Source organism: Macaca mulatta, chromosome 14 (assembly GCF_049350105.2).
Source record: "Macaca mulatta isolate MMU2019108-1 chromosome 14, T2T-MMU8v2.0, whole genome shotgun sequence".
In the NCBI taxonomy this organism is placed as follows: Eukaryota; Metazoa; Chordata; class Mammalia; order Primates; family Cercopithecidae; genus Macaca; species Macaca mulatta.
Genome location: NC_133419.1, coordinates 72221714 through 72246849, shown reverse-complemented (window position 1 = coordinate 72246849; position 25136 = coordinate 72221714). Strand labels below are relative to the sequence as shown.

Genomic DNA, 25136 nt, shown 5'->3' with positions numbered 1-25136 from the left:
GTATTTTTAGTAGAGACAGGGTTTCACCATGTTGGCCAGGCTGGTCTTAAACTTCTGACCTCAAGTGATCTGCCCGCCTCAGCCTCCCAAAGTGCTGGGATTACAGGCGTGAGCCACCGAGCCTGGCCATGTATTTATAAATTATAACATCACTCTGTATTCCACAAACTTACACAAATATATAAATTGTCAATTTAAAATTTTTTTAAATTCAGTATACCATTCAGAGATTTTTAGTATATTCACAAAGTTGTGCCACTATCACCACTATCTAAGTTGAGAACATTTTTGTCACCTCAAAATAAAATCATGAGCCAGTTAGCAGTCACTCCCTTCTCCCTGCAGCCCAAGGCAACCACTAATTTACTTTCTGTCTCTATCTATAGATTTGCCTATTCTAGACAATTCATATAAATGGGATCATAAACATATGGTGTTTTGTGACTGGCTTCTTTTCACTTTGCATAATTCTTTCAAGGTTCATCCACTTTGTAGCATGTACTGTACATTCCTTTGTATTGCCACAGAATATTCCATTTATAAACATCACATTATTTATCCATTCATCAGCTGATGAATGTTGGCATCGTTTCTACTTTTTTGCTATTATAAATAATGCTACTATGAACATCCATCTTTAAATTTCTGTGTGAATATATGTTTGCATTTCTCTTGAGTGTATACCTAGAAGTAGAATTGCTGGATTATATGGTAAGTCTCTGCTTAACCTTTTAAGCAACTAGCAAACTGTTTTCTACAGCAGCTGTACCATTTTATAGTCCCACCAGCAGTGTGTGAGGGTTCCAATTTCTCCATATCCTTCCCAGTACTTATAATCTCTTTCTGATTAAAGCATCCAGGGAGTATGAAATGGTATCTCAATGTGGTTTTGATTTTCCATTTCCCTGATAGCTAAATGATGTTGAACTTATTTTCATGTGTTCTTTGGCCATTTGTGTATCTTCTTTGGAGAAAAAGTCTATTCATAGCCTTTATCCATGTTTTTTTTTTTTTTTTTTTTTTTTTAAAGAGACAGGGTCTTACTATGGTGCCCAGCCTGGAGTAAAGTGGCTATTCACAGGCATGATCATTGTACATTAGAGCCTCAGATCCCTGGGCTCAAGCAATTCTCCCACCCCAGCCTCCGATGCAGCTGGGACTACAGAGGACTACCGTCTGCAGGGGCCTGGGTTGTATCTCACTCCCACTTTTCACCCCAAAAAATTGGTTCAGGGCAACAAACTATCCTTCTCAGTGAAGAAAAAAACAATGTACATCCTAATCTGGCACAGGTCTTTACTTGCTGTATGTCAATGGATAGGGTACCCCTCTCTACACCTCAGTTTCCTCATTTATAAAATGAGAGAGTTGGCTTAGATGACTTTCATTACTGCATTTTTTTTTTTTTTTTTTTTTTTAGACGGAGTTTTGCTCTTGTGCAATGGCACAATCTCTGCTCACTGCAACCTCCACCTCCCGGGTTCAAGCGATTCTCCTGCCTCAGCCTCCCCAGAAGCTGGGATTACAGGTGCAAGCTATCACGACTGGCTAATTTTTGTATTTTTAGTAGAGACAGGGTTTCAACCTGTTGGCCAGGCCAGTCTCAAACTCCTGACATAAGTGATCCACCAACTTCGGCCTCCCAAAGTGCTGGGATTACAGGCGTGAGCCACCATGCCCAGCTATATCAATAAAAATCTACCAAGCGACTACCATATGCATACACCAAAAATGTCCATCACTCAGAGGATGACCTCCCACCCTGGCTTCAAGCATCTGCTAACTGTAAAGGACCCTAAACTCTGAAACCCAATCCTCTACCTCTTTGGCTAAGCAACTTAGCATTTCACACAACTCAGCTGATCCTTCTATATTGAAGACTGATCAACTACACAAAAGAGAATTCTTTTTTTGTGGTTTTTGGGGTTTTTTGTCTGTGTTTTGTGTGTGTGTATGTGTTGCTGTGTTTTGTTTTTGAGACGGAGTCTTGCTCTGCACCCAGGATGGAGTGCACTGATGCAATCTTGGCTCACTGCAACCTCTGCCTCCCAGGTTTAAGTAATTCTCTGCCTCAGCCTTCAGAATAGTTGGGATTACAGGTGCGTGCCACCACGCCCCGATAATTTTTTGTATTTTTTTTCAGTAGAGATGGGGTTTCACCATCTTGGCCAGGCTGGTCTTGAACTCCTGACCTCGTGATCCACCCACCTCGGCCTCCCAAAGTGCTGGGATTACAGATGTGAGCCACCGCGCCTGGCCGTGTATGTGTGTTTTAAGATGAAGTCTTACTCTGTTGCCCAGGCTAGAGTGCAGTGGCACGATCTTGGCCTCCTGGGTTCAAGCGATTCTCCTCCCTTAGCCTCCCAAGTAGCTGGGATTATAGACACGCACCACCACACTCAGCTAATTTTTGTAGTTTTAGTAGAGATGGGGTTTTCACCATGTTGGCCAGGCTGGTCTTGAACTCCTGACCTCAAGTGATCTGCCTGCCTGGGCCTCCCAAAGTGTTGGGATTACAAGCATTAGCCACCATGCCTGGCCTGTTTTTGTTTTTTTGAGACAGGATCTCACTCTGTCGCCCAAGCTGGAGTGCGGTAGTGCGATCATAGATCACTGCAGTGTCGACTTTCCAGGCACAAGCAATCCTCCCGCCTCAGTTTCCTGAGTAGCTGGGACTATAGGCATGCACCACGACACCCAGCTAATTCTTAACTAATTCTTAAATTTTTTGCAGATAAGGGGTCTCCACATGTTGTCCAGGCTGCTCTTTAACTCCTGGGCTCAAGTGACCCACTCACCCCAGCCTCCCAAAGTGCTAGGATTACAGGCATGAACCACCATGCCCAGCCGAGACTTCATTCTTTCACAAAACATTAGAGAGGAATAAGCCCAACCTTTGCCCTTGATGTATTCACAGTCCAAGAAGTAGGGAGAGACAGACTATTAAACATAATATAATATGATAAGGATAACCTTTGACATATACACAAAATGCTGTGTAAGCCCCAGAGAAAAAGATTAGCTAGCTCATGAACCTGGTAGGTTCAGCACAACCAGGCTGTCTCTATCTGGTGGGGTTCAGATACTGTGGTCGTCTGTGTGATTAAGATAACAAGTGAAGTCCAAAGGTTCACAGGCTACCACATTTGTAGCTCCCCATTCTCCTCTCATTCACATTCTTCCCCAACTCCTTAGCTTTGCCAAGAATTCAAGGCCAGTAAGTTGAAGTGGACACCTCATCTTTCAGGCCACCAAAGTCATAAATCAGCTGGAGATCATGCAGACACTGGATATGCTTAGCCTGACAAGGGTGGCATACTTTGGGCAGTAGAGTGAAAGTAGATGTTGGCTGTAACAGCAGATGTGGCTGCTGCAGCTGCTGCCTGCCCTTCACTCCCACCCCTCCTACCATCATCAGAAAGCACATCCTCCAGGGCAGTTGAGTTGGTAAGTTTTTGTTTTTGTTTTTTGAGACAGTTTCACTCTGTTGCCCAGGCTGGGGTACAGTGGCGCAATCTCGGGTCACTCCAACCTCCACCTTCCAGGTTCAAGCGGTTCTCGTGCCTCAGCCTCCCAAGTAGCTGGGGCTACAAGTGCACGCCACCACACCAGGCTAATTTTTTTATTTTTAGTAAAGATAGGGTTTCACCATGTTGACAAGACTGGTCTCAAACTTCTGACCTCAAGTGATCCAACCGCCTCAGCCTCTCAAAGTGCTGGCATTACAGGCGTGAGCCACTGCACCTGGCCAAAAAGCTTTTTAAATTAAACTTTTCAAATTTGGGAGCACCTAAGTTTGCTTCTTTGGTTCTTCAATTGCTATCCCATCAAATTCCTATTTTTCAGTCTGGCTTCCTCCTTACCTGGTCCTCCTCTCTCTCTCTTTCCTATATGCACTGCAGTTTTCCATATACCCAAACATTTTACCCATCTCTAAAGATCCAATCCAGGTGTCATTTCCTCCAGAATCCTTCAGAACAGAACTATCCTATAAACTCCTCAGGCCTTTACAGCCTGGACGGTTCATGTGCTGATCATATCTAAACATCTATAAAATCTCCCTTGAGTTTTTCATTGCCATAGTGCCTTAGTTCAGACTTTATCCCTTGCTCTTTCTCTAACAATTGCAATGGCCTCCAAAATGATCTCCTAGACTCTAACCTTGCCAGCACAGATTCATGACACAGGAGCAGACACAGTGATCTTTATTAGACACACACCTGACTGCATCATCCTACTACTTTGAGAAACTTTAATGACTTTCTATTGCCTTGGGGTTAAAGTTCAAACTCCTTAGTAGGACACACAAGGGACTTCATAATATGGCCCACCCAGCTATCTTATTTCACCACTCTCCACCAAATGGCTTATATTCCAGCCACACTAAACCATCTATCTCTTTCATCCCTCAGTGCTTTCTTTGGCTGCTGCCGTCTTTTCTCTCTAGAATTCTCCCCTCACCTTCACTCTTTCACTGCCATATATATATATATATATATATATATTTTTTTTTTTTTTTTGAGACAGGTCTTACTTTTACTTTGTCACTCAGGTTGTAGCACAGTGGCTTGATCATAGCTCACTGCAGTCTCAACCTCCTGGGCTCAAGGGATCCTCCTGCCTCAGCCTCCTGAGTAGCTAGGACTATAGGCACATGCCACCATGCCAAGGTAATTTTTCCATTTTCTGTAGAGATGGGGTCTCAATATATTTGCCCAGGCTGGTCTAAAACTTCTGGGTTCAAGTGATCCTCCAGCACCAGACTCCCAAAGTGATTGGATTACAGGTGTGAGCCACCATGCTTAGCCATATCATCCATTTTAAGTGAGAAATTCAATTACTGTTAGTATATTTAAAATAAGATGCAACCAGCCAGGCACAGTGGCTCACATCTGTAATCCTAACACTTTGGGAGGCCAGGTAGGCAGGTCACCTGAGGTCAGGAGGTTGAGACCACTCTGGGCAACATGGTGAAACCCTGTCTCTACTAAAAATACAAAAGTTAGCCAGGTGTGGTGGCGCATGCCTGTAATCCCTGCTATTAGGGAGGCTGAGGCAGGAGAATCGCTTGAACCCGGGAAGCAGAGGTTGCAGCAAGCCGAGATCACACAATTGCACTCCAGCCTAGGTGACAGAGCGAGACTGTCTCAAAAAAAAAAAAAAAAAAAAGAGCCAGATGTGGTGGCGAGCACCTGTAATCCGAGCTACTCAGGAGGCTGAAGCAGGAGAACCACTTGTACCCAGGAGGCAGAGGCTGCAGTGAGCTGAGACGGCACCACTGCACTCTAGCCTGGGTAACAGAGGGAGACTCTCTCCAAAAACATAATGATAAATAAAATAAAATAAGATGCAACCATCTTATTTTAAATCATTTCCATCATAAAACAAACAAACAAAAAAACACAGAACAACAAAAAAAAACCTCATGCTCATTTACTAACTCCTCATTCCCACCCCCAAACCCTGGTAACCATTAATTTCTTTTATACTGCTATATATTTGCCTTTTTTGGACCTTTCATACAAATGAATTCATGCAGCAGCTGAGTGTGATAGCATATGCCTGTAAACCCAGCTACTCTGTGGAGGGTGAGGGGGAAAATCGTGTGAGTCAGGAGTTACAGACCAGCCTGGACAACACAGCAAGACCTTATCTCAAAAATAAATAAATTCATTTATTGAGTGTGTGATCTTTTGTGACTGTCTTCCTTCACTTATCAAAATGTTTTCAGCCAGGCACGGTGGCTCACGCTTGTAATCCCAACACTTTGGGAGGCCAAGGCGGGCAGATCATGAGGTCAGGAGATCGGGACCATCCTGGCTAACACGGTGAAACCCCGTCTCTACTAAAAATACAAATAATTAGCCGGGCGTGGTGACGGGCGCCTGTAGTCCCAGCTACTCGGGAGGCTGAGGCAGGAGAATGGCGTGAACCTGGGAGGCAGAACTTGCAGTGAGCCGAGATCGCGCCACTGCACTCCAACCTGGGCAACAGAGGAAGACTGTGTCTCAAAAAAAAAAAAAAAAGTTTTCAAGGATCACCCATCACCCATGTTATAGCAGTTATCAGGAGTTCACTCCTTTTCTTACTAAATACTATTCCATTGTATAGCCAGACAATTTTATTTATCCTTTCATCAGTTGATGGACATTTAGGTTGTTTCTACTTTGGGGCTATTGTGAGTAACGTTCCTATCAACTCTTGTGTATAAGTTTCTGTGTGAATTTTTCTTTCTTTCTTTTTTTTTAAAGACAGAGTCTTACTCCCAGGCTGGAGTGCAGTGGCACAAACATAGCTCACTGCAGCCTCGACCTCCTGGGCTCAAGTGATACTGCCACCTCAGCCTCCCAAGCAGCAGGGACTACAGAAACGAGCCACCATGTCTGGCTATATTTTATTTTCAGGGGAGACAGGGTCTCCCTGTGTTGCCCAAGCTGGTCTTGAACTCCCGGGTTCAAGCGATCCACCCTCCACAGCCTCCCAAAGTGCTGGAATTACAGGTTTAAGTCACTGGACCTGGCCTTTTGCCCATTTTTTACTAGGTTTTTTTTTTTTATTGATGAGTTGTAAAAGCTCTTTATATGTTCTACAGACAAATATCTTATTAATATATGATTTGCAAACAGTTTTTCCCATTTAGCCATCCTAGTGGATCTGAAATCGTTCAAGGATCTTTTGAGTCTCATTCTTTGTATTTCAGAGAACTAGCTCGTAATCTGGTATACGGTATGTGTTCAATAAATGACAGACATGTTAAATAATATTAACTGCTTTGGAAACAAGGATAAATGGCTTACTTGTTCAGCATCCCCTTCACACTTAGTACTAGACACAAAGCGAATGCTTGGAAAATACTCAGACACTGAGTAACTCTCTCTTGAACAAACAGTAGGGATGATATTGCAGAAGAATCCAGAGGAACTGGGAAAGCCATCTGAAACAGCCAATGGCTGCTAAGTTTAAAAGTGACTCCTTTTGACACAGTGGCCATGTGAAAAAAATTAAAAATCTTAAAAATAAATAAATAAAAGTGAATCTTGGCCAGGCATGGTGGCTCATGCCTGTAATCTCAACACTTTGGGAGGCCGAGGCAGGAGGATCACTTGAGGCCAGGAGTTGGGAGATCTGCCTGGGTAACATAGCAAGACTCCATCTCTACAAAAAATTTAAAAATTAGCCAGGTGTAGTGGCACACACCTGTAGTCCCAGCTACTCAGGAGGCTGAGGCAGGAGGATCACTTGAGCCCAGGAGGTTCAGACTACAGTGAGCCATGATCACACCACTGAACTCCAGCCTGGGTAACAGAACGAGACCCTGTCAAAAAAAAAAAAAAAAAAAAAAAAAGTGACTCTTCCTTATAAGAGAAATACTAACATAATCCTACTTGATCTTTAATAGCCAGCAGTAAATACTTTGCAAACTTAACATAGCATACAGCTAGGACTGAAGGAAGCTTTAGGGAGAAGGGAAAACCAAAGTTCACGGCTGGTAGTATCAGAAGGCCTAGGTCAGTGGGATAAGAAATATATCTACTATCTTTTCCTTCCTTCCTATTACTCAATCTACAAACTTAATCCAGGTTCTTCAACCTCATGTACTTCATGAGTCACTGTGTCACCCAAGTTCAAATCTTCTGGTGTCCTAATGCTGTCTGTGAAAGTAAGAACTGCTTAGTAGACTACACAATGCCCTCCACAGGAGCACTGAGAGTGGGCTCTCAGGACCACACAAGGCCATGACCTGACCCCTAGCTGTCTTTCCAGTTTTACCTTCCTCTGCTCCCAGCTCCTTTGGGACTTAACATATGCTCTTCTGCAGTATATATAATACATCAGAAATTATGTGCATTTTAGAATTAGATAAATCTGGAAGCCCTACTTGCTGGGATTAAGGCAAATTTTTCCTGTCCCTTAATCCCTCCTCCATTTCTGCCCCAAGAATGATCTTTCTATAATGCACATCTGATCCATGTCATTCACCTAAGTTCCTTTTTTTTTGAGACGGAGTCTCGCTCTTTTGCCCAGGCAGGAGTGCAGTGGCACAATCTCGGCTCACTGCAACCTCCACCTCCCAGCTTCAAGTCATTCTCCTGCCTCAGTCTCCCAGGTGGCTGGGATTACAGGTGCACAGCACTATGCCTGGCTAATTTTTTGTATTTTTAGTAGAGACGGGGTTTCATCATGTTGCCCAAGCTGGTCTGGAACTCCTGACCTCAAGTGATCCTGCCACGTCAGCCTCCCAAAGTGCTAGGATTACAGACATGAGCTACTGTGCCTGGCCAACCTAAATTCTTAAAGCTCTTCTATAGCTAATCATCAGCTACAGATAAAAAATCCAAACTCCTCAGCACAGCATATAAGGCCTTATGTGTCATCACATCTGCCTCCCTTTCCAGTCTCCCTACTTTATCATTACTCCCCACCTTCTACTCTGAGGTTCCAGTAATACTAAACTGCATACAGTTCCCTGAAGGTGCCATTCCCTTTCTCACCTCCCACCTTGCACATGCTGCTCCTCCTGCCTAGAGAGCTCTTCTATTCTTTCTTTAGCTGGTTAATTTCTAGTCACTTTCACACTCAGCTTTGGTATCACTTCTAGGGATACCTTTTCTGATCCCTTGCCTGCCATTTCTGGTGCTCCCTGAAATCTCTGCTTCTTCGTATTATAGCAATTATTACATCTGTTTACTAACTTTTGTACTACATCATGAGAGCCTGAGAGCAAGGCCTGTGTCTTTGTTATCTTTCACATCTAATGCAGTACCTTGGTAAATTCGCAGTGTGTGACCAATCAATAAATAAGTGAACAGGATTCTCCCAACACACACATGAGGCTGGCAGAACAAATGACTTCATTATTATTTTAAAGCTGACAGCATTATCTATTGACATGTCACAGATAACAGCTGCATAGCAGAGCTAAGATAAAAAGCCAGATCTTCAGAGTACCAGAACAATGTCCAAACGTCCTAATTAACACTAAATGGTACCTAATTAACATTAAATGGTACCATGGTGATGCCATTTATTTAAGTCAAAGCAAAAAATTCCAAAAAATATAAAAGTCAAGCTTGATTATTTTCTTTCCTTTACATTACATATCCAATCCACCAGCAAGTCCTGTAGGCTCTATTTCAAAACATATTATAAATTTATCCACTTTTCTCCATCATCTCTGCTATCCCTGCTATGGTTTGAATGTTTGTGTTCCCCAAAATTCATATGTTGAAATCTAATCTCCAATGCAATAGTATTCAGAGGTGGAGGGAACCTTTAGGAGGTGATTAGGTCGTGAAGGTGGAGACCTCATGAATGGGATTAGTGCCCTTACAAAAGTGGCTTTAAGGCCGGGCGCGGTGGCTCAAGCCTGTAATCCCAGCACTTTGGGAGGCCGAGATGGGCGGATCACAAGGTCGGGAGATCGAGACCATCCTGGTTAACACGGTGAAACCCCGTCTCTACTAAAAAATACAAAAAACTAGCCGGGCGAGGTGGCGGGCGCCTGTAGTCCCAGCTACTCGGGAGGCTGAGGCAGGAGAATGGCGTGAACCCGGGAGGCGGAGCTTGCAGTGAGCTGAGATCCGGCCACTGCACTCCAGCCTGGGTGACAGCGCGAGACTCCGTCTCAAAAAAAAAAAAAAAAAAAAAGTGGCTTTAGGGAAGCTATGTGTCCCTTCTGCCACGTGAGGACATAGCAACAAGGAGCCCCCTTTGAAGCACAGAGCCCTTGCCAGACATCAAATCTGCTAGAACTTTGAATTTAGACTTCCCAGCCTCCAGAACTGTGATATATTTTTCTGTGTGTGTGTACATATATATATATATATTTTTTTTTTTTTTTCTTTGTTTTCAGACAGTCTTGCTGGAGTGCAGTGGCACGATCTTGGCTCACTGCAACCTCCGCCTCCCAGGTTCAAGTGATTCTCCTGCCTCAGCCTCCTGAGTAGCAGGGATTACCAGTGCCTGCTACCATGCCCAGCTAATTTTTTTGTATTTTTAATAGAAACAGGGTTTCAACATGTTGGCCAGGCTAGTCTCAAACTTCTGGTCTCAAGTAATCCGCCCGCCTCAGCCTCCCAAAGTGCTGGGATTACAGCCGTGAGCCACTGTGCCCGGCCAAATTTCTGCTGTTTATAAATTACCCAGTCTAAGGTATTTTACTATAGCAGCCCAAAAGGACTAACACACACCCTCAACTCTGAAACACTATCATCTCCCATCTGGACTATTACAATAACCTCCTAACCCTCTCATTGAGTCACCTCCTACAATCCATTCTTCTCAAAGCAGCCAGAAAGATCTTTTTAAAAATGTAAATCAGCTCACATCACTCCCATTTTGAAACCCAATCAAAGTCTTCTCATTATACTCTCAAAAAAATTCAACATGTACCGCAGCAGCTACAAGGCCTTATAAATCTGACCTTGCCAGACTCCCTGACCTCATACAACACCATTTTTCCTTTGCTAACTATGATCTGTCGCACTGGCATTCTTTTTTTTTTTTTTTTTTTGAGATGGAGTCTGGCTCTGTCGCCCAGGCTGGAGTGCAGTGGCGGGATCTCAGCTCACTGCAAGCTCCGCCTCCCGGGTTTACGCCATTCTCCTGCCTCAGCCTCCAAAGTAGCTGGGACTACAGGCGCCCGCCTCGTCGCCCGGCTAGTTTTTTTTTTTTTTTTTTTTTTTAAGACAGAGTCTCGCTCTGTCGCCCAGGCTGGAGTGCAGTGGCCGGATCTCAGCTCACTGCAAGCTCCGCCTCCCGGGTTCACGCCATTCTCCTGCCTCAGCCTCCGAGCAGCTGGGATTACAGGCGCCCGCCACCTCGCCCGGCTAGTTTTTTGTATTTTTTAGTAGAGACGGGGTTTCACCGTATTAGCCAGGATGGTCTCGATCTCCTGACCTCGTGATCCGCCCGTCTCGGCCTCCCAAAGTGCTGGGATTACAGGCTTGAGCCACCGCGCCCGGCCTGGCCCTGGCATTCTTTTTGGTCCCAGGACATACCTTGCTCATTCCCATTAATTTGTACTTAGAACCTTCACCTGAAACATATGTGCTTCCAAATCTGGAAATTGCTAGGTCTTCACCATTCAGGTCTTGGTTCAAATAGCATTTCCTCCGAGGCTTTCCATAACCACCCTATTTAAAGTAGCCCTTCTCTTCCAGTCATCTTTATCACATTACGTTACTTTTCTCAAAGCACTTGTCACCATCTGGAGTTATCCTGTTTATTTGTTATCTGCTTTACCACGTTAGAAACTAAACCTAATATGAGCAAGGACCTCGGTTGTCTTGTTCACTGCTGAATTACCGGGACCTAGAAAAATGTTTGACACTGAAGTCACAAGTATTTGAAGAAGGAAATAATGAATAATTAATACAGACCACAAACTTAATAAATGTTTACTGAATACATGAGTGAATGAATTAGGGAGATAAATAAAGGGCAAAACACAAATAAGTGAAAGCACTGCTATTTAACACTTTTATAGCTGCTCACTTTTCTCCACCCTATTGTCTTTGCTCAAGCTCAGGTCCCCATCATCTCGCTCCTCAAGTACTGCAATATCTCCTAACTGATTTATTCTCCTTTTTCCAACCTGATCCCTCCAAAAGTAACTTCCAAACTTCAACTAGACTTGGTCATTGAGACACAGATCTAACATGTTACTCCTCTGCTCAAGACTCTTCAGTGGCTCTCTACAGCCCAGGCTTTTTAGCACAGTCACTCACTGCTATCCCCTTATGTTTAACCTAAATTCCAGTCATACAGAACTTCGTATAGTTTCCAGAATATTCCACGCTGTTTAACGTCTCCAAGCCTTGCATATCTTTTCATTTTGCTGGACCACTCACTCTTCCTTACCTCACTGATTTTGACTATCTATTGAACTCAAACTTAATCCTCAAGAACAAACTCAAACACCTCCATTAAGTCTTTAAGGATTCCTGAAGCAGAGTTAATCACTCCCTCTTTTGTGTCAGCACAGTACTTAACACATGCTGACACTATACTACAATCATCTGTTCCCATGTCTGGTTTACCTCATGAGACTATTAATCTCCTGAGAGAGTTTTCATCTTTGTGTCCCCAGCACAGTATCTAGCATATATCAGCACTCAATAATTGGTGACTGAAGGAATGAATAAATGTATCCAAACTCCTCAGTCTGGCATTCAAAAATCAACCTCATGTTGGCCCCAACCTATCTTTTCTAATTTAGCTCTTACTCTTCTCTTACTTGCTAATCACAAATACATCCTCATCTCTCAACATTTACCTCGAGCGTTCATTCCTAATGCTCTAATGAAATTCAAATCATCCAGGAAGGCCGAACTCCACGAAGTCTTTCCTAGCCATACCAATGGGAGGGACTTACAGTACTTCCTGTTTTAAAATTATGGCCACTATCTTTCCAACTGGACTACAAGTCTTATTTTTCTAACTAGACTGTAAATTCCCTAAATACAAGAAACATGGCTTTCTCTCAACCCAAATTCCTAACACAGTGACTTGCACAAAGCATGCAGTTATCAGTAAATATGTCATTAGTGAGGAATCATATACTTAAGGATTAGAGATTTCATGCCTTTATTCCTTTATACATGTGCTTTTACCTTGGCCTAAAGAGGCCTCCTATCCACACGGTAAACTTTTAAGAATCAGCCTAGGCCGGGCGCGGTGGCTCAAGCCTGTAATCCCAGCACTTTGGGAGGCCGAGACCGGCGGATCACGAGGTCAGGAGATCGAGACCATCCTGGCTAACACAGTGAAACCCCGTCTCTACTAAAAAATACAAAAAACTAGCCGGGCGAGGTGGCGGGCGCCTGTAGTCCCAGCTACTCGGGAGGCTGAGGCAGGAGAATGGCGTGAACCCGGGAGGCAGAGCTTGCAGTGAGCTGAGATCCGGCCACTGCACTCCAGCCTGGGCGACAGACCGAGACTCCGTCTCAAAAAAAAAAAAAAAAAAAAAAAGAATCAGCCTAAATGCCATACCCTATCGGAAGTCTTCTTTAATGCTCCCAAATAGACTTAAGTACTCCTTCTTCTGCACACCTGTGGTATCTTGTACATAATTTAAAACTCCACTCATCATACTATATTGTCATTATCACTTGATGCGTTCCTCTCCCAACTAGACCATAACCTCTTTAGAGCAGAGATAGTCTCTTTATCCATTTATTAATTCCCAAGACTAAAAAGAGTACCTGGCATAATTAAGTGCACAATAAATATATAGTGACTTTTGAAAATAGTGAATCCATGTCATAGTGTATACCAGCAATAGTGTACATTATAACATGAAGACATGAGGTTGTATCACCAGGTTCAAATACCACCTCCACTTATAAGCTATGTGACCCTGAATAAATTACTTTTCTGTGTCTCAGTTTTTCTCATCTGGAAAATTAAGATCATAACAGTATTAAAACAGAATTGGCTCTTCCTCTTCCAGTAAGCAGCCCAAGATGAGCTGTGAAAATGGTTGCCTATTAATTTGACCCAGAACATCCCACAAAATCATGCAAATCAAGACATGAAAATCTTCATATAAGGAGACGCAAGAAACTGCCCAGGCCATGGGGGTGGAGGGAAGTTGGGGGGGCGATGCAAATCCAAAAAGCCACAAAGTATCTGAAAGATGTCACTTTATAGAAGCAATGTGGCATCAGTAAGTGTGCCTAAGTCAAACAGTGAGGCTGGGCACAGGGTTCATGGCCCAAAAAGAGTGAGTTTTTGCTGCACACACTGAAAAATGCAGAGTAATGCTGAACTTAACAGTTTAGATGAGCTAGGTGCAGTGGCTCACACCTGTAATCCCAGCACTTTGGGAGGCCAAGGTGGGCAGACCGCCTGAGGTCAGGAGTTCAAGATCAGCCTGGCCAACATGGTGAAACTCCATCCTACAAAAATACAAACATTAGCCAGGCATGGTGGCGGGTGCCTGTAATCCCAGCTACTGGGGAGGCTGAGGTGGGAAAATCGCTTGAACTCGGGAGGCAAAGGTTGCAGTGAGCCAAGATCGCACCATTGCACTCCAGCCTGGGCGAAAGAGCGAGACTCCATCTCAAAGGTTAAAATAAAGAGTTAAGATGTATTAATAGGTTATCTGGTCATCGAACATATCCAGGTGCATGAAGCACCCAAGATGCACTGCCATATTTACAGAGCTCAAGACCAAATTAATCTATACATGAGCTCCCCTGCCACACTGAGATGATCCTACCAAAAAGGAGAAAATCATTACTTAACCAAAAGACGTGGTTGCACAGAAAAAAAAGATCCCAGAAGAAATGGATCAAACAAAAACGTACGGTAGGAGAATAAATTCAGGATAAAATAAATTCAAATAAAAGGTTTTTTAAAAGAATTAAGGCCAGGAGCAGTAGCTCACGCCTGTAATCCCAGCACTTTGGGAGGCCAAAGCGGGCGGATCACCTGAGGTCGGGAGTTCGAGACCAGTCTGACCAACATGGAGAAACTCCGTCTCTACTAAAAACACAAAATCAGCCAGGCATGGGGACGCATGTCTGTAATCCCAGCTACTCAGGAGGCTGAGGCAGAAGAATCGCTTGAACCCAGGAGGCGGAAGTTGTGGTGAGCAGAGATCTACCACTGCACTCCAGCCTGGGCAACAAGAGCAAAACTCTGTCTCAAAAGAAAAAAAAAAAGAATTAAGAGATTACACTTGTAAAATGCTTACTTTACTGCCTGGCACATAGTATGCACTAAAAAAGTTAGCTATTCCTGTTATCATTAAAATAGGAGAAAAGACTTTTTGCAGGGCACTAAATGACAAGCTCAGAGGTAATTAGGCTCAATCCTATGGGCAACAGGGAGTAAAATGTCGCATGAGGCTTCTAAGTAACAGAATGCATTGAGTTACTGATAACACCCTGTGAAAAAGGAGGACAAAATGAACAGAAACCTTGGCAGGGGTTATGCTCTCTGCCTCCCCTTTCTCCAGTCTCTCCCTAGCTGCCCGGGGCCAAAAACCCCATGGCCATGATCCAGCATCCTCTTGGGAAAGTTGCACTTTAGAGGGAACTAATGAGTTTATGTTTACCTACAAATTTTTCTCTGAGGAATAAAGGTAACAAATGACTTCAAGGGAAAACACAAATAACATAGAGATGAGAAATGACACAAGATGGATTATATTGGATTGCCTTCCATTGAGTAAGATTTCAGACCAAATAAAGCCAGGAGTACTGGGGCCTACATCCCCCAGAGGCATTCTCTGGCAGTGTTTGTGCCATGGCAAGTCAGAGATGCAAAGAAGCAGAATCTGGGAAAAAGTATGACGAGGACTAAAAAGTTGAAGCAATACAGAAATAAGAATCTAATCCAATCTGAGGGACACTCCGACAGAGGCATTCAGAAGCAATAGTCTGACCATGGAATGATTAGCTCGCTATCATTAGACGGGTTCACATACACACTGGTGTCCATTTTCTGGGGATGCTCAACATGGGTGGATGGACTAGATTTAAGATTCATTTTCCAACACAAAAATTAGCTGGGCGTGGTGGCAGTGTCTGTAATCCCAGCTACTCTAGAAGCTGAGGCAGGAATCACTTGAACCCAGGAGGCGGAGGTTGCAGTGAGCCAAGATCGCACTCCAGCCTGGGCAAACAGAGCGAGACTCTGTCTCGAAAAAATAAAAAATAAAAATTCAAGTTCAATAAATATTTGAATAACTACTCCATGCTAGCCACTGTGCAAGATTAGGTGCTGAAAATACAATGATGAAAAAAATGATAAGGTGCAGTCCCCTCAAGGAGTTCCCTGCCTAATGGAAGAGACAATACGATATGGTAAGTGCTGACGGAAATCTGTACAGGGAGCTATGGGAGCAGAAAGCAGTGCCGATGACTCACTGGTAAGGACCAATTTGGCATTAATCTAAATGAATTCAATGAAAATATTTCATAGGCAGTTTAAAAACAAATACTGATATGGTCAAATAGTATGCATGCCAGTCACACTTTGCGATTTAGTCAACATTCCCTTTATCCTTGACAGAATCCACACCTACAAGCATTCTTATTTACTCAATAAATATATTGATATGGACTATGTGCCAAGCACTGAGCAAGGCACTGAGGAACGTACAAAGATGAGAAAAATAGTCCTTGCACTCAAAGAATTAAAACATTCCTCTTCATCTTCATCTGTCCTTCCCCTCTTCTCCTAACCCCCTTACTGATCGACTGACATATTAAATTCCTTCTGGAAGTAGATGTGTTATTAAGCCATAATAAAAAAGTGACCTGAAAAAGGCCAGGCCCAGTGGCTCACGCCTGTAATCCCAGCACTTTGGGAGGCCAAGGCAGTGGATCACGAGGTCAGGAGATCGAGACTATCCTGGCTAACACAGTGAAACCCCGTTTCTACTAAAAATACAAAAAAAAATTAGCCGGGCGTGGTGGCAGGCACCTGTAGTCCCAGCTACTCGGGAGGCTGAGGCAAGAGAATGGTGTGAACCCAGGTGGCGGAGCTTGCAGTGAGCCAAGATCGCACGACTGCATTCCAGCCTGGGCAACAGAGCAAGACTCCATCTCTTTAAAAAAAAAAAAAAAAAAAAAAGTGACCTGAAAAAAAAGCAAGGGTGAGCTGGGGGTGGCAGGTATTGGAATGGGAATTTAAATGGGAATCTGCCAGGGTATCTGCCACAGCATGAGGTTTTGACTGAATTCCAAAGTCAAAGGTGATGGAATAAGAGGTTATATATAAGCCCTTTTGTCTACTCCTTCCCCATCACCATTTTTAATTCTGTCATCCCAATGTTAATTATGAGCACAGATTATTAAGAATAATTATAGGCCAGGCATGGTGGCTTACGCCTATAATCTCACACCTATAATCCCAGCACTTTGGGAGGCCAAGGCGGGCGGATCACGAGGTCAGGAGATGGAGACTATCCTGGCTAACACGGTGAAACCCTGTCTGTACTAAAAATACAAAAAAATAGCCAGGCGTGGTGGCACGCACCTGTAGTCCCAGCTACTCAGGAGGCTGAGGAAGGAGAATCACTTGAACCCAGGAGGCAGAGGTTGCAGTGAGCCAAGGTCGCGCCACCGCACTCCAGCCTGGACAACAGAGAGACTCCGTCTCAGAAAAAAAAAAAAAAAAGGAGAAGAAGAATTATATCTTCATTCATTCATTCATTCAGTCATTCACTAGTATTTACTGAGTACCTGATGAGAGTTATAAGAAACATGGCCAAAATAAAACTCTGGGATCCAAGTCTTTCAAAGCTGCAAAAGATCTCAAAGGTCACCTAGTCCAAACCCACCATTTCACAGACAAAAAACTGAGGTACAGAGAGACTGGAATCTTTCCTGAGTTCACATATTTATACATTTATTGAGTCATACTCTCTGCCAGGCACAAAGGATAAAGGAATGAAAAGGCCTTCCTTTCTAGGAGAACACAGTCTAGTGGGAAAGACAAATACCATGACTCCAGTTAAATCACCTCCGGAAAGGAAGACCCAAATGTACAAAATGGAAATGTCTAGCGTAGAACAGGATGGGCAGTATAGAGTACTCATATTGCCCGTCGTGGTTAACAGCACAAGCACTGAAGTAGTCTTGGATTTGAACCCCAGTTCTGTCACCTACCTGGCTGTATAACATTGGGCAAGTTACTTAAATTCTCTATGCCTCAGCTTCCACATCTATAGAATGAGATAGTAATAATAGTACATATCTTATAAGGTTATGGTATTAAATTAGATCATGAATCTAAGGGCTGGGTGCAGTGGCTCATGCCTGTAATCCCAACACTTTGGGAGGCCGAGGCGGGCAGATTGCTTGAGTACGGGAGTTTGAGACCAGTCTGAGCAACATGGTGAAACTCTGTCGCTACAAAAAGTTAGCCAGGCATAGTGGTGCACACCTGTGGTCCTAGCTACTTGGCAGGCTGAGGTGGGAGAATCACTTGAGCCTGGGAGGCCGAGCTTGCAGTGAGCAAAGATCACTCTACTGCACTCCAGCCTGAGTGACAGAGTGAGACTGTCTAAAAAAAAAAAAGAATGCATTTAAAACACTTGGCACAGGACTAGGCACAGAATAAGTAATCTGTATTATTTCACCCTCAGCACTCTTTTCTGCTAAGCCCTGGCTTCAGAACCCTTCTCAACACAGGCTTCTAAGTATCTATGATCAGGTGGCTGTCTCTGAGATAAAACAAATCTGCTATTCCTAGTCTAGAATATGAGTCCACTGTTTACTACTTTATGGCTTTTTCCCCACTACACTTGCCACCACTCACTTTACATGCCTAAAAAAATCCAGAGGTAGTCAGATATCCAGACTAAACTTCAATCACATATTCCTTGATCCCTCAGTAAGATATTGGCTTGGACCAAAAATCTCTAGAGAAGAAAATCCCTGGCAACAAGGTATATTTACTAAATGTCTATAGGGAGAGAACCACAGGTGAAAGAACAAACAAAAACCCAGTGATTACTGCTTGAAGAAGCAAGGGATGGGAACTTCCACAGTCTGCCCGCTGGGGGTTTACCAACTTATCTGGGAAAAGGAGATGTAACACTGACTGCCACTTCCTCCTTGATGTACCTAACGCACTCCCCTCACTATCACAGTATCTGTGACATATTTTGCATGTACTTATCACTCTTTCTCTACTCATACCAGTCTGTGAACTCTCTGAGGGCAATTATCACACTTTATCCATCTTGGTATTATCAGGCACACCAAAGTGCCTGGCACACAAATGTTTCAGAAGTTTGAGGACTAAGTTGAGAAATGAGGGAACAAACTTAAACAGAGAAAACAATAAAAGGCAAGAGGAAAAGGTATCAGTGTAGATCAGAATAGTCCAAGAAGCCAAGGGAGCTAGAACTTTAAGGGGCAGGTGGAATTTCAAAAGGCAATAAGGGAAAAGAAAGGTATTCTAGGCAGACTGGACAGCACCAACAAAGCCTGGCAGTAATTAGAAACAGTACATAGAGTGCTACAGCCAGAAAGAGCTAAAGACGATTTCATCCAATAATTCAATTCTCATGGGGATGTCATAAACATTTAATAAAAAAGCATATACCATTAGGCAGAAGAGCTGGCATATCACAAACATCCACTAAATGGTAGCTATCATACTACTAATCAAAAATAATGATTATCAAATACTTATTGGGTGCCTACTGTATGCCAGGAACATACTGAGTGAAGAGAATACAATGGTGAGCAAGATACACTTGGACTCTGCTCTCTCACGAAGCTTACAGTCTAGTGGGGAAGGCAGACAATTTTATAATGGTTGGTGGGGCTGGCCTAGGCAAAGTACAAGTAGGCTGAAGGAACATAAAGTGGGGTCACCCAGGCTGGGCGCGGGGGCTCACACCTGTAATCTCAGCACTTTGGGAGGCCGAGGTGGGTGGATCACGAGGTCAGGAGATCAAGACCATCCTGGCTAACACGGTGAAACCCCGTCTCTACTAAAAATACAAAAAATTAGCTGGGCGTGGTGGCGGGCACCTGTAGTCCCAGCTGCTAGGAAGGCTGAGGCAAGAGAATGGCGTGAACCCGGGAGGCGGAGCTTGCAGTGAGCCGAGATTGCGCCACCGCACTCCAACCTGGGCGACAGAGCAAGACTCCATCTCAAAAAAATAAAAAAATTTTTTTAAAAATTTAAAAAGTGGGGTCACCCAATCAGTGGACTATAACAGAAAAATCCTTGGTTTTCAAAGGGTGGCTTCAAGCACCTTAGGGGTTCTGTTGAATCCATTCAAGGACCACAAGGCTTCAGAGTGAGATTTTGTTTGAATAAAAGGATTCATGACTAAATAAAGTTTTAAAAACCACCAATCTAGGCCGGGTGCGGGGGCTCACGCCTGTAATCCCAGCACTTTGGGAGGCCGAGACGGGTGGATCACGAGGTCAGGAGATAGAGACCATCCTGGCTAATATGGTGAAACCCCGTCTCTACTAAAAAATACAAAAAAACTAGCCGGGCGAGGTAGCAGGCGCCTGTAGTCCCAGCTACTCGGGAGGCTGAGGCAGGAGAATGGCGTGAACCCGGGAGGCGGAGCTTGCAGTGAGCTGAGATCCAGCCACTGCACTCCAGCCTGGGCGACAGAGCAAGACTCCGTCTCAAAAAAAAAAAAAAAAAACACCAATCTAGTCCAATCTCCTCTTTTAACAAGAGTAAAACAGGGCCAAAGAGAGATAAATTATTCACCTGAGGCAATAATATTAATACCTCAAGTTAGCTGCAGGCTGGGATACCTGCTTTGAACTCTGGCTTGAGCTGGAAACTCCTCACTGAATCTGCATGATTTCATATCATTTTGGTAGATAAATAGGACTTGGGAGTGGACACATCCAGATTCACAGTCACTAGCCAGGCAATGCCCTGGCTGGCCCTATTGGGTATTGAAGTGCTTTTCTACCTTAATTCCCAAGTTAGCTTTCTGTGCCCAAAGGGTGCATCTAATTCCTTTCAGAGGTTGGTTAGCCTCCCCTTTGAGGAGGAAATCACTAGCTCCAGGAGTAGACTGACACAGTGGCTCACACCTGTAATCTGAGCACATCTGGGAGGCCGAGGTGGGCGGATCACCTGAGGTTGGGAGTTCAAGGCCAGCCTGACCAACATGGAAAAACCCTGTCCCTACTAAAAATACAAAAAATTAGCCGGGCATGGTGGTGCATGCCTGTAATTCCAGCTACTGAGGAGGCTGAGGCAGGAGAATCGTTTGAACCCAGAAGGCAGAGGTTGTGGTGAGCCAAGATTGCACCACTGCACTCCAGCCTGGGCAACAAGAGCAAAACTCCATCTCAAATGAAAAGAAAAGAAAAGAAAGAAAATGTTATTTTCTCCTCTGCCAAAACTGCTCTTTATCTCAATGAACCCTGACATACACAACTAAAGCTTTGAGATATACGTAATTGTCTCAAGGGAGAGCCCATGACTAACAAACCATAAATAAGAACTTCAATGCAGTATCTACCCTTTCCAAAGTGTCTTCAAATATATCTCATTGAACCACAGCCAACTGTAATCATAGAAATGTAAAAGCCAGAAGGGGTCTTAGAGGTCATTTCCACAACCACTTCACCTAACCAACCAACCGATATCCAAACACCTATAGTCTCTAGTGATTGGGAGGCAGAAGACTACAACACTTCTTTAAAAATTCCCCTGCTGTGATCACCTGCCAATTTCTCAGTCCCTTCCTCCCATCTTAATGATCTCAATCAGGTAACCCAACTCCAACTCATCCCACTACCAGACAAGTCTTAGTGCTTCCCAAGTCCACTTCTCCCTTTCTCTGAACCTCATCTTCAATCATCCCCAATCCTCCCCACTCTTCCCACACCCAACACACAGCAAGGGGCCTCTAAGATTCTGATCCCTCAGAGATCTCCCTGGTTCTATCTCTGACAACCAATCCCCTTCCTCCTACTCCTGTGATGTCTCTGTCCATATGCTGGCATGTGCAGGATCACAAACACCACTAGATCTCAATGCCTCTGGCTTCAGAATCTTTTCATTTTCCTTTTTCACCTCTCTCTCTGCTTCTCTGCCCTGTCCCTTCACTCCTTTCACACTCAACATCTCCTTTCTCCTAGTGATTCCTTCAAGGACCACCGGTAATTTAATATCCCAGTCTTTAAATGCCTATTGGACAGGTAAAGGGAACATACAATCTCAAGGAGCTCACCTTCAAGGAACTCATAAGTCTAGAGGGAGAGAGAGAGACACTTATTTATCGTTTAAAACTCAGCAACTCCGGGAAGCCTTCCCTATCCCAAGCTGAACTGTTACACACTTCTCAGTGCCACCATTATATCTTTAATGCAATGACTATTCTTGTCTGTCTCCCACCACTAGATTGTGGGCTCTTCAACAGAGGAGCCCCTTGTCTCCCTAGCACCTGGCCCAGGATCCGGAGCAAAAGTCATAATGTTTATTAAGTGAATAAATGTATGAACTCCGGCATACAATCATTTATTCATCCACTTGTTCCTTCATTCGTTGACGAAAACTTTACTGAGCGTACATTAGATACAAAGTCTTAGAATGTAAGGATAAACAAAACATATCCAACTTTAAGATAACTCAAAGCTATACTACTAGTGGATTAGCACTCTTTCCAGGTCTGTGTCCCCAACCCCCATCCTAGGCTTAGACAGAGTCCTCTCCCACAGAGGAAGCCCTTGAAGAAATTCACGCCTCTCCAACTCAAACTACCTCTTAGCCCTTCGGTCCTACCCTAAGACCCCCAGCTAGTAATCACAAAATCTTAACACCCCCACCCCTCCGACCTCTCTCTCTGTCCTCCATCTCCAACCTTGAAGCTAATGCAAGTCTTCTACTCCCAAGGCCGCCTCGGAGTCCCCAAGTCAGGAGTGCCTCTGACTTCCCTCTCCACGCACCCGCCCCCTAGTCAGCTCCTTCCCTCTCAGGATCTTTCCCGTCTCTCCTAAGACCCCCACCTCCCGATACCTCACTGCCCCTCCCCTCAGTCTCAGGCTGAGTCTCTCCTCGTCTCTCAACTCCGCTTACCTCATCCAGCTCCCGTTCCCCAGCAGCACCACCTCCAACCTCCACCTCCACCACTGCCGCCATCTTCACGGCTCGCCCCCTCACCGCAGTCCCCGCGCGAGCCAGCTGCTTCCGCCGTTCAAGTGCTCCTAGCCAATCGGCGGCTCGGACTCCAGCAGAGGGGGCGGGGCATCAAAACAGGCGGAGCCTGTCAGGCATCAGGAGGTTATCTACCTGATGCACGTTTCAGGATCAAGGAGAGAGGAGTCCCGTGCCCTTCCAAGCTTCAGGAAGGGAGCGTTCTTGGAAAATGAGAAATTTGAATCGCATTATTTTCAGTGGAACTATTTAACCAATTCTTCCCTTTGCAGAGCCAAATGGGAGAGTTCCTAAACGGGCAACTTTCGCGACGCTCCCTCAGTGTGGCCTCCAAGGAGCGAGACGTGGGGACTAGGAACTACGTTTCCCAAACTGCACTGAGGCTGATCCGGAAGTTTAAATTCCGCTCCCTCCACGAGAAAGAGTTGTAGTGCGTGAAAATAAACATTAAAACACACGCAAATGTATTTTCCTGGCTGCAGCACCTGCCGTCTTGCCTCGGTAGGAGTCATTTTCAAAAACAGCAGCTTCTTGAGGCCCAGAACGCATTCCTGTGCTACGGAAAGCGGAAGAGAAGCTCTCGGGGTCAGAAGGCGAAGGTTAGAGGGCCGAATTGGCGGGAGAATAGGTTGGTGGTCCACGATCTGAGGCAACGGTGGCTCCGCGAGGTCCACGGTCCCGGGTGAGGGGCTTTGGGATTTGTTGATGGGGAGGGGAGTGGCCGAGAGGGAGGAGGGGTGGCCATCAAGGAAATGAACAGAGCAGCCTGTTCCCGATGAACAGTGAAAGCAGAGGTACGGCTTGAGCTCCAGAAACTGAGAGCTTAAGAGCCTTGCGGGACCTCCACGGCCCCCACATTCCGCGTCTTAGTTAGGCTGTCATGCCAATTCATACATCTCTGCACACTTTTCTAACCCACATCCTGCGGCCCCCGCTTCTGCCGTACCCTCGTTTTTGTACACCATACTGCCCCACCCCTACGTATGCCTTCGTAACTGATTTTTCAGCAGCATGTGAACTCGATACCTTGCAAGCCTGTAGCCCCAGTGCACACGCCTCTGGGCGTCCGCCTGGATCTGTCTGGTGAATGGATCTAGGATGGCTTGTGAGTCCACAGAACGTCTAGAAAAGTCAGCTTTAGGCCGGGCGCGGTGGCTCAAGCCTGTAATCCCAGCACTTTGGGAGGCCGAGACGGGTGGATCACGAGGTCAGGAGATCGAGACCATCCTGGCTAACACGGTGAAACCCCGTCTCTACTAAGAAATACAAAAAACTAGCCGGGCGAGGTGGTGGGCGCCTGTAGTCCCAGCTACTCGGGAGGCTGAGGCAGGAGAATGGCGTGAACCCGGGAGGCGGAGCTTGCAGTGAGCTGAGATCGGGCCACTGCACTCCAGCCTGGGCTACAGAGCGAGACTCCGTCTCAAAAAAAAAAAAAGAAAAAAAGTCAGCTTTATATTGGGACCAACAGAAAATTACAGGGAATTATTTACATCATCTACAGGCATCTCATGTATTTAGATAAAAATAATTATTTTCATTTTGTGAAACTTAATACGGAGAATGTTATAAACACTGTACACCCATCACCCTAAATTGACTATTGGCCTTATGATTTATTTGCTTACTCATTTTTTAAAAGCTAGGTAATACAATAAAAGTTAAACTTACCTGTTTTTTCTACTCTCAAGCCCATTACCCTCTCATCTTCTCCAGAAGCAACTATTATGGATTAGAATTAGCTTGTGTTCTCCCAATCCATTTTTAAAAATTATACGTAGCCATGACTATACAGTATTGTATTGTGTTTCATTTTGTTTTTTAATCCAAGTGCTTTTTTTTTTCTTTGAGATGGTGTCTTGCTCTGTTACCAAGGCTGGAATGCAGTGGTTCAATCTGGGCTCCCTGCAGCCTCCGCCTCCTGGGTTCAGATGATTCTCGTCTCCCGAGTAACTGGGACTACGGACACACCACCACGCCCAGATAATTTTTGTATTTTTAGTAGACACGGGGTTTCGCCATATTGGCCATGGTCTCGAACTCCTGACCTCAAGTGATCCACCTGCCTCGGCCTCCCAAAGTGCTGGGATTACAGGTGTGAACCACTGTGCCCAACCTGAGTGATACAGGGTCTGGCTCTGTCACCCAGGTGGACTGCAGTGGCGTGATAACTGCTCACTGTAGCCTCCATCTCCCAGGCTCAAGCAATTCTCCCACCTCAGCCTTCTGAGTACCTGGGACTATAGGCATGTGCCACCACACCTGGCTAATATTTTAAATATTTTGTAGAGATCGGGTCCCACTATGTTGCTGGTCTTGAACTCCTGGGTTCAAGCAATCCTCCTGAGCCTCTGCCTCCCAAAGTGATGAGATTACAGGTGTGAGCCACTGTACCCAGCCTTTTAGGTATAATTATTTGTCTTTATTTTATTTTGTTTTATTTTATTTCATTTTTTGAGACAGAATCTCACATTGTCACCCACGCTGGAATGCAGAGGGATGATCTTGGCTCACTGCAACCTTTGCCT

At 44.7% G+C, this 25136-nt stretch overlaps 2 protein-coding genes across 6 annotated transcripts in view; one reads left to right on the top strand and one right to left on the bottom strand.

Moving 5' to 3' along the window:
• Nucleotides 1-22612, bottom strand: part of RNF121 (ring finger protein 121) — a 67529-nt gene extending 44917 nt beyond the window's left edge. For 2 of the 5 annotated variants that reach the window (XM_077961226.1, XM_077961227.1), the window contains exon 1: nt 22534-22607. In XM_077961226.1, coding sequence (XP_077817352.1) covers nt 22534-22538 — 5 coding nt within the window. In that variant the 5' untranslated portion in view covers nt 22539-22607. 5 annotated transcript variants of the gene reach the window in all.
• A 582-nt stretch (nt 22613-23194) lies between these two features.
• Nucleotides 23195-25136, top strand: part of XNDC1 (XRCC1 N-terminal domain containing 1) — a 28346-nt gene continuing 26404 nt past the window's right edge. Inside the window, 1 exon segment of the mRNA NM_001374474.1 lies at nt 23195-23293. The gene's annotated coding sequence lies outside the window, so the exon portion shown is untranslated.